Genomic DNA, 10,091 nt, shown 5'->3' on the forward strand with positions numbered 1-10,091 from the left:
ATGTTTTTATTTTTAATAACTACATGTAGATTTTGTTTTAAATTTTTCAGAGGTACCAGGCAATGAGCATCATGTCGGTGCCTGGACACGTGTACAGCTGGTAGTACTATATCAATACTGGCTTTTTACCAGTGGGATTCATACCCTTATTATACCTTCTACGCTTCCTACCCTAGACTTGTACACGCACAAACGCACACGCATAGCGTGTGCGCATGTGCTTTGTCAACTATTATCTACACATCATGAGATTCTTGGGATTTGTATCGTTTCCCACTACGTCTACTGTGTCGCTGATCTGCAAACTATCACTGCCGCTTCATAGATTATCCTTTTCATCCATGTCTATTGTTACCTGGTTCTTCGTGATATTGGTAACTGCAGCCATAGATACACCCACCAGTACCATTCTACCCATACAAGAGAACAGATCTCTACATACAGTCACGCAGTTCCCTAGTGGAGATGGTCAACGATATGGATTTTATCCTATAGATCCAAATACAACGAGAGAAGGTGCCCTCCGATTTAATCATCTTACTATAGATCCTGCTACAGGGCGCTTGTATGCAGGTGCCATTAATAGGCTCTTACAGTTAGATTCTAATCTCAGATTGGAAGAATATGTTTCTACTGGTTAGTTTCTAAATTATTCCTTTTTATTTATACACTTCATACAACTCTCAAGAAAATACTTATTATTTATTTGCTCTTTTTAGGGCCAAGATTGGATAATCCTCAATGTCATGCTACAGGCTGTCCTTCTAGAGACATAACTACATCTTTAATGGACAATGTAAACAAATTGTTAATCGCTGATCTTGAATCACAAACATTGATTGCTTGTGGCTCTCTGCTTCAAGGTGCTTGTGAAAAGTACAAAATGTCGAACATATCCATTAAACCAGAATTCATTCCCCATAGTGTAGCAGCAAATGATGAAAATTCTTCTACATATGCTTTTATTGGACCTGAAAAGTATAATGCATGGGGACAAACGAATATCTTGTATGTTGGTACTACATTCACCAACAGGGGAGATTATAGGCATGATGTGCCTGCCATTTCCAGTAGAAATCTTCACAATCTAGAGTTTGCAGAGTACACATTTAACAAACAGTCAATTGTATATATTGATGTCAAGTATCGAGATCATTTTCTGGTTAAATATGTATATGGTTTTAATGCAAGTGATTATGCATATTTTGTACTAGTACAAAAGAAATCTTATCTCCCTGAACAAGAAGAAGAGGGTTACATTTCCAGATTAGCACGAAGTTGTATAAGTGATCCAAATTACGACAGTTATACAGAAGTAACCCTGCAATGTACAGTTGATTTGGGAGATGGAAAACCACTGGTTTATAATTTAGTCCAAGATGCAAAGGTAGCACCAGCTGGAAGTGATTTAGCTATGCAACTTGGTATCTCTGTTGGTGATCCCGTCTTTGTCTCAGTGTTCTCACCAAGCAGAGGTATTACAAATGAGCCGTTGTCTCGTTCGGCAGTTTGTATATACAGTTTGCAAGATATTCAGACTAAATTCAATGAAAATATTCACATGTGTTTTAATGGTAGTACTAAATATAGAAATATGGGCTATGTCAGTGGTCCTATACAAGATGGAAAATGTCCTACAGCAGGAGTAAGTTTACATAATATTTTTTTAAAATGGAAATATCGCATTTACTTCATACATGTAGATAATTTAGTGTATACGTGTTTTAATTTTATTTTCCTTTTTCTGTGTAGACAACAGGCAACATTTTGAACTTTTGTGAAGTGGGTTTGAAAATCTCCGGAATGTCACCGATTGTGGGACAAGCAGTTTTACATTTTCCTGACGAATTCATTACCTCTATAACGGTAGCTAATACAGAAAGCCATACTGTAGCATTTTTGGGAACTAACGACGGAGTTCTTAAAAAAGTTTTACTTTCTGGAACTGAAGCATTTGTTTATGAAAGTATTGTAATTGATAAGGACAACACATTGATGCCTGACAGTTTAATTTCACCTGACGGAGAATACATTTACGTTCTATCAACTACCAAAATCTCTAAAGTTCAAGTTGAGCATTGCACTAGTTATACTAATTGTAGCAGTTGTCTTGACGCAAAGGATCCTTATTGTGGATGGTGTTCACTGGAAAAAAGGTAATTATATGTTTCGTTTTTTCTCTCGTTTTATTTCTTCTTTCTACAAATGACTAAAACTGTTCCTTTTTTATTTTCAGGTGTACGGTTAGAGGAGATTGTCAAAAAGCAAGTCATAGTAGTCCCAGATGGTTGTCTTTAGGTACAGGACAACAGTGTATCGATTTTGAGCAAGTTCTTCCAGATCGTATACCCATCAATCAGATGACCACAGTTCATTTGACGATCAGGACTTTGCCTGAATTACCAGCTGGTGCTAACTACAAATGTGTTTTTGGCAATGCAGACCCTATTGACGCATTAATGACTGGCTTTGGATTATCCTGCCCTACACCACCCGTTGTCAAAAGACCCAATATACCGGAAGGAGCTGATCATGTATTAGTACCTTTATCTGTACGATCAAGCGAAACAAACAAAGATTTTGTTTCGCGAAACTTTGCATTTTTTGACTGCTCCAGGCATACTGTGTGCACAGAATGCGTAAAATCTCAGTGGACATGCAGTTGGTGTGTGTATGATAATAAATGTACACATAATACGAGTTGTCAGGGTATAATTTCAGGAGAAAACGTAAGTCTAATTTCTTTTTACTTATGCAGTAGAACGCATATTATACAAATGCCGATTATATTAACTTAGTATCACGCTAAGTTACTTGTTTATTTAACAAACTTATGTGTGCTTGCAGAACCAAGCAAATCTTGCTGCACACGGAGCACAGTACTGCCCAAGATTTGTTCAACGCAAGGAGCCTTTGATGTTACCCAACAGTGTTCCCAAAGAGATAGTACTGGAAGTTGAAAACTTGCCACATCCTCAAGTGGGACACAGTGGTTTTCAATGCATTGTTACAATCGAGGGTGCAAATCTAAAAGTACAAGCTCGCGTCGACAGTAGTCGCTTCATAGTTTGTGACAAGACAGTTTACTCCTACGAGGCATTGTCTGGTGAATACGAAGCAGAAGTGACAGTTGTCTGGAACGTCAACCACCACGTTGACAAAACTACTATCATTCTCTACAAGTGTGAAGTGTTAGGTTCGCATCGAGAACACGCTGATTGTTCCCTTTGCGTGACGAGGGACCCGCGTTTCGAATGCACTTGGTGCGGTAACAGTTGCGTGTATCGACATTCCTGCTTACACTCACCGTTCAGTGAGTGCCCAAAGCCAAGAATAGACATGATAAAACCTCTTAGTGGACCGATCGAGGGCGGTACACTGGTAACTATTGAAGGTAGCAACTTGGGACTGAAAGAGAGCGACGTAGAAGGGAAAATACATATTGGTAACACTCCATGTACTCTAGTTGACTACGAAGTTTCTGTCCGTATCGTTTGCCGTACTGGACGACACGAAGCAACTGACACTGCCTCTGTTGTGGTTGGCAATGACGCTGGCTATACAGAGAGTGCGGTATTATTCAATTATAAAGATATACGATTGTCTGGTGTTTATCCAACTGTTGGCCCACAGAGTGGTGGCACCCAACTCGCTATCACTGGTATGTACTTGAACATCGGTAGCACCATTTCTGCTTATTTGGATGAACTACCGTGCCATGTGAACGCAACGCAGGCGAGTAGTACCAGATTGACTTGTGTGACAAGCAAATCCGACCGAGTGAGGAAAATTAATAGACTGACCCTTAGCATAGACGGTGCGAATCGCACTTTGGAGGGCAACCCGTACAACTATACTCACGATCCCACTATTATGGAAATTAAACCATTGACAAGCTTCGCTTCAGGTGGTCGAATGATTACCGTTCACGGTACCAATTTGGATACCATTCAGAAGCCCGAAATGGAAGTTTACTTCGACAACGAGCCACTACCTGTGAACAGAACCGTTTGTACTGTCTTGAATCCGACACAGATGGAGTGTCCCAGCCCCAGTGTTGCCAAACGGTTTATGACTCTCCGACGAAATGTACGCGCCGCCGCTAGTAGTCAGAGCACACCGGCGCAGTCATTGAAGTTGAAGGAGGCTCAGTTGTACCTGAAGATAGCTTTTATCATGGACAACGTAGAGAGTGTCAGGGACCTGGAGAAGCACTTTCAGAATCTAAGGAATCGTCTACTTTATGTCGAGGACCCCAAATTTCTCGCATTTCCACGAAACATTAAATTATACAAAGGCGACACGTTGGTTATCGAGGGAGAAAATTTGATTTATGCCAGCGACGAGTCTGACGTGAACGTTACTGTAGGAACTATGCCTTGCAATGTAACTTCGCTTGCTTTAACCCAGTTAGTATGTATACCTCCAGATCAACAACCTGCTGATACAGATGAAGTTGGAATTAAAACCGAGAATGGCCTACCGTTGGTGGTGGTACGCGTAGGAAAAAGTTTACGATTCCCCATTGGCTATCTCCGTTATGAAGTCATTAAATCCTATCCAATTCCTCCAGAAGCGATTGCTGGAATCGCAGCTGGCACTTTCGGTCTTGTGTTTTTATTTGTTTTGGTGCTAATTATATACAGGAGAAAGAGTACACAAGCAGAAAGGGAGTATAAGAGAATACAAATACAGATGGACACGCTTGAAAGTAATGTCAGAATGGAATGTAAACAAGCGTTTGCTGAGTTACAGACTGATATGACCGACTTGACGGCAGATTTAGAATCGTCTGGTATTCCAACTCTTGATCATAAGAACTATATCATGAAAGTATTTTTTCCTGGTGTTACGCATCATCCGATATTAAACGATCCCAGATCGCGCAGCAATGTTTCTAGAACAAATTATGACGCTGCAATGATACAGTTTGAACAGCTTATTAACAATAAATACTTTGTGTTAACATTTATTGAAACTTTAGAGGCACAAAAAGATTTTAATATTCGAGACAAAGTGAACGTCGCATCCTTACTCATGGTTGTTTTAATGAGTAAAATGGAATACGCGACAGATATACTCATGAATCTTTTACTCAGATTGATTGAAAAAGCGGTGAACACGAAACATCCGCAGTTAATGTTAAGGAGGACAGAATCTGTGGTTGAAAAAATGCTTACTAACTGGATGGCACTTTGTATGTATAACTACCTTAAAGATTACGCTGGTTCATCCCTATTTTTGTTGTTCAAGGCGATAAAACACCAAATAGAGAAAGGTCCTGTAGATGTGATAACTCACGATGCAAGATATTCCTTGTCTGAAGAGAGACTGCTTCGTGAACAAATTGAGCATAGCGTGGTAACTTTGCACGTGGTCCAAGACGATCTCGACGAAAAGATACAGTGTAAAGTTTTAGATTGTGATACTATAAATCAAGTGAAATCCAAAATTCTAGATGCTCTCTACAAGAATACTCCTTTTTCATTGAGGCCGTCCGTTCATGACGTAGATTTGGAATGGAGACACGGTAGAGGAGGTCACTTAACTCTTCAAGACGAAGATCTCACGACAAAGTGTAGCGGTGAATGGAAAAAGATAAATACATTGGCGCATTATGGCGTCAAAGAATCAGCAGTGATGTCGTTGATTCCTAGACAGAACGATAGCTTTTCTGTCGCTTGTAAACCACCGTGTCACAATTGCAAACCATCGCATTATCACCATCAGCAACAACCGATTCATCACCATCCTCATCACCATCACTTACATCGTCATGCGAATCACTGTTCGTCCACGCATCTTCCATCCGCACCTGCTATCAATCTAATTAGTCCTGTGTACAATCATTCAGTCAGTGGTTTGTATTTCGAGTCTCAACACTCGCCACCAATTATAACGGCGAATGGTGATGTTGAGAGTGGTCATGGAGGTAATCAACGACTGTACCACTTAGTGAGGCCTATAGAAGAGAACCATTATCCGCCAGGGATGGGTTTCACCAGTAGCAAGCATCATCATCCCGAGCGAACACACAAAGCTATTCCTGAGATATTTTTAACAAGATTGTTATCGACAAAGGGTACTGTACAAAAATTCGTAGATGACTTCTTGAATACTATATTGACAGCGAACGAAGCATTGCCCAGTGCTGTAAAATGGTTGTTTGATCTTCTTGACGAGGCTGCCAAGCAACACGGAATCATCGATCCTGAAGTGCCGCATGCATGGAAGTCGAATAGTTTGCCCCTCAGATTTTGGGTGAACTTTATTAAGAATCCTGATTTCATGTTCGATATTAATAAATCAACAACAGTTGACTCTAGCCTGTCCGTGATAGCACAAACGTTTATGGACTCTTGTTCAATGACAGAGCATAGGCTAGGGAAAGATTCACCTTCTAACAAGTTGCTGTTCGCGAAGGACATACCACACTATCGCGAAAAAGTGGGACGTTTTTACACGGATGTACAGAGACTACCGCAAATCACCGATCAAGAAATGTCTAGTGCCATGCAACAGTTGAGTGCATCACATGCGAACGAATTTGATGTGATTGCAGCATTGAAAGAACTTTACATCTATGTCAGCAAGTACTATGAACAAGTAAGTTATTTTAAAATATGAATAGGTCTGGGTTAGGTCATTTCTCTTATAAACTATCGTTTCATTTTTGCACAAATTTATGTGCATTAACAGCAAGCTGGAAAGAAATACTGTCACCTCTTAAATATGGGCAATTGTCATTAAAAAGAATACATGTTGGATATATTTGTATTTTTATAAATTTGCGAGTTTTATCAAAATCAACGACTAGCACGTGCTGTCCTTTGTTAGTAGGCTGCGGATATTTATGGCATTACGAGAAATTAAAGTTTGTAAACTAATGTATGTTATAATATTATTTTTTGAGTTCTATTTCGTTAGTCGTATTTATGAAAATGTGAATTTGCATAAAAATCCGCAGTCTGCTTATTAGTTTCAAATTTTTCTGTGTTAATTGGCGCTTAACTGAGTAAATGTATCTTAGATTTTAGAGGCCTTGGAGACAGACGCGGGCTGTCGCAAATTACATCTAGCCCATAGGCTAGAGAATGTAGCTTGCACGCTTGAGGGAGAAGAAACCAGTGCCTGCTGACACAACCTTCTCATCGCCATCCCAGGACCCGTCAATCTTTCCAGAAACACTGACTAGTGCCTCCACTTCATTGCATCAGATACACCTCGTTACATATGTACAAATCTCACCATGTGAATAACAATGACCGTAAATAACGTGCGATTTCGTTAAGGCTAGTCAGGCGGTAGTTTTACAGGACGAAGTGAAAAGATTGTCCTGACGTAGTGTTTTACGTCTCTAATGGTCATGGCCGTATCGAAATACGCTCGTGCACACGTACAGATATTAGCGAACGGTAAAATGCGACTCTAACCCTTAAACCTGATGATCTGTTTTTATTGATATTGTATATTTCATTTATTTTACTATACATATATATATACATACATATAAATATATATATATATACATATATATTTGTAATGAATTATAAAAGGAAATGAAGGAAGAAAAAAAAATACTTGTTCGAATCTTAATGCAATCGGTGGAATCTCGATTAATAAGAGATTATTTATCGCGCAAGTCGAAGAAATATACTTCCTCGATTATGATAATGTAGTGAAATATTGATCGCATACATGTTTAAGGATTTGAGATGCAGATTCGTGAAAATACTTATTAGAAAGAGAGATGAAAATTTCAATTTCTTGTTGGCCGAATATCTATACGTGTATACGTAAAGTACAGAATACATACATACATAACGTAAAAGAAGAAATAACGTGTGTAAAAGTAAGTAAGAAAGCCATAGTGTCCACCAGACTGTCTGTACAAAAAGGAAAAAAATATAATAGTACGGCAGCGAGTAGTCTGTGATCCGAGCACGAGTGGCTATGCCTACTATCTTCATTACGATATATAATTATTAATATGTTATATATATTATATATATATATACATAAAAAATTATATAAAGCAAAGATCACGCAACATACACCTCCACGGATTTGTAGTGAGCTAGTTAGAGAGGGTCTATATTATATGTATTATAAGATGAGGGTAAAAACCCTTTCAAAGAAAAAAAGAGAGAAAGAGAGAGGGAGTGAGTGAGTGAGTGAATGCGTGAGAGAAAATATTAAACTATGGCAATTAAAATAATGTTAAAACAAAGTGAAAAGAATTGAAGAAAATTGAATATTATGAGAGCAGCTCGGACTACTCTAGGCCTATCTACATATATTCAACACGTAAAAAGAAAGTTTTTTTTAGTATTCTTTTTTATATTTTCTTCAATCATTTTCAATTTTACATTATGAGAATAAGACGTATATAAGTACGACTGTTGCTATGATCTTTGAAGCCACTACGTGAATTATATAATGATTTTATAATTACTTTTTTTTACTACACCTATTAGTGCTCTAATGTAATTACTAAGTTACATTACTATTTCTATAGATACAGTTATCAATTAATTGCGATGGTTATTATCTTATATTGTTAAGCATAAAACGTAATAGATACAAAAATGAGAGAGTTTTCATATTACGCTGGCGAGATTTCTAGACTCTTTCGATTATGTTTAAAATGAATTGGCGAAAATAGAAGAGATTTTTTACGGAACTAAATACTTCTCGCTGGTTTCAAATGTTTGAAAATTCTTCTACGGTTGGTTAATAATCATAGATCGTACGTATCAAAAAAAGGAAGAAAGCTTAACGAGATACAACGATAAACAGTATTTTTTGGGATTATGTCTCTATTTAATTCATGATAAGACTGTCTGATTTTCAAAGTTGCATTTCTGCGGAGGCATTCAATTTCCCTCCAGTACGATTGAATCCACTGCCCACTGCGCACTGCCAAGTTTCTCCATGTGCTTCTTTAAACTGATAGACTCGAACAGATGTATTCACTGTTCATTCAAGCCACAAAGTATACAATTATTTGACACTTTTTATCAATATAGGTGCAGGAAAACTGGGGTCACGCTCACTCTCGTACTTAAAGGTCTCGTATATTTGAACTATTCTATAGGTCCCCAGATTTCCTCTTGTGACCCACCAACTTATGTATCTCTCTATTATACATATTATATTTATTTATATTATGACAAACAAATTAACTCTATAGTAAATTGTACGTCAATCTGTCCTATGCGATTTAGTATATTAATTTTTGCGCATAATGTATATCCTATGTGCCAGACTGTGCGCATATTATTATACTTGTTTTTTTTCGTATATATCAGCATTGCTCACTGCAATTTCAGTGAAAAATTAGGCTTTTTAGTTTAGTTTCTCAAACATAAATATGGAAAAAAGTTACGAAATGTTTGAGAAACTTATACATACTATGCTTTCTCTAAGCAATATGTATTAATTTAATTTTTGTATAAAACTACACTTTATCTTGTGTGTATCTCATGCAAAATATTATAAACATAAAACGAATGATAACAGAATGAACAAGTTAATCTAATTTGAAGCGATAAAATGTAACTGTTTAGAAATTTCTGTTATCATTTTTTTTTTCTAAACTTTTAGACGCATTTTCCTTTTTTATATTTGTATTTAAATTACTGACTTATAAGCAGTCTTGTATATTGAAATGAAGTACGCATCTTTGTAAGTAACGGAGAATTATTTTGCCGAATATTCTTATTTGTTGAAAATATTTTATTTGTATAATGAATATAATGTGGAGAATATAATGATCATTTTGTTTCATAATTTAAAAGTATAAATATATTAGTAAATAATTTGGATCAGCCGACATTTTTTAATTGAAATGAATCTATGAAAATTTGAACAAGAATTAAACGGAAACTATAAATATATATTGTTTGTTCGAATTTAGTAAGATTAAGAAAAAGAATAAGATACGAATTTTTGTGTAGAAAATGAATATATAAAAAGAAGGATGAAAACAGTGATTATATTTGCAAATTCTTTGTGCATATTTTTCTTCTACTTCATTTATATGATGCAATACATACTGATTATATAAAAAATCTTATTCCAAATATTGA

The 10,091-nt window shown here is 36.9% G+C and overlaps 1 protein-coding gene across 1 annotated transcript; it reads left to right on the forward strand.

The window, feature by feature from the left end:
* Positions 1 to 215: 215 nt before the first annotated feature.
* On the forward strand, positions 216 to 8,414 carry Plexb (plexin B). The gene is made up of 6 exons (XM_076392991.1): positions 216 to 636; positions 720 to 1,645; positions 1,753 to 2,156; positions 2,237 to 2,729; positions 2,848 to 6,606; positions 7,031 to 8,414. The coding sequence occupies exons 1-6, from the start codon at positions 216 to 218 to the stop codon at positions 7,136 to 7,138; spliced, it is 6,111 nt and encodes a 2,036-aa protein (XP_076249106.1). The 3' UTR covers positions 7,139 to 8,414.
* Positions 8,415 to 10,091: the final 1,677 nt, after the last annotated feature.

This window comes from Calliopsis andreniformis, chromosome 3 (assembly GCF_051401765.1).
Source record: "Calliopsis andreniformis isolate RMS-2024a chromosome 3, iyCalAndr_principal, whole genome shotgun sequence".
Taxonomy (NCBI): domain Eukaryota; kingdom Metazoa; phylum Arthropoda; class Insecta; order Hymenoptera; family Andrenidae; genus Calliopsis; species Calliopsis andreniformis.

Excerpts from the sequence above, each read along its gene's own strand:
- Plexb (XM_076392991.1), top strand. The coding sequence starts at position 216 with ATGTGCTTTGTCAACTATTATCTACACATCATGAGATTCTTGGGATTT. Across the intron at positions 1,646-1,752 it reads GAAAATGTCCTACAGCAGGA|ACAACAGGCAACATTTTGAA; the intron begins GTAAGTTTACAT and ends TTTTCTGTGTAG. Across the intron at positions 2,730-2,847 it reads GTATAATTTCAGGAGAAAAC|AACCAAGCAAATCTTGCTGC; the intron begins GTAAGTCTAATT and ends GTGTGCTTGCAG.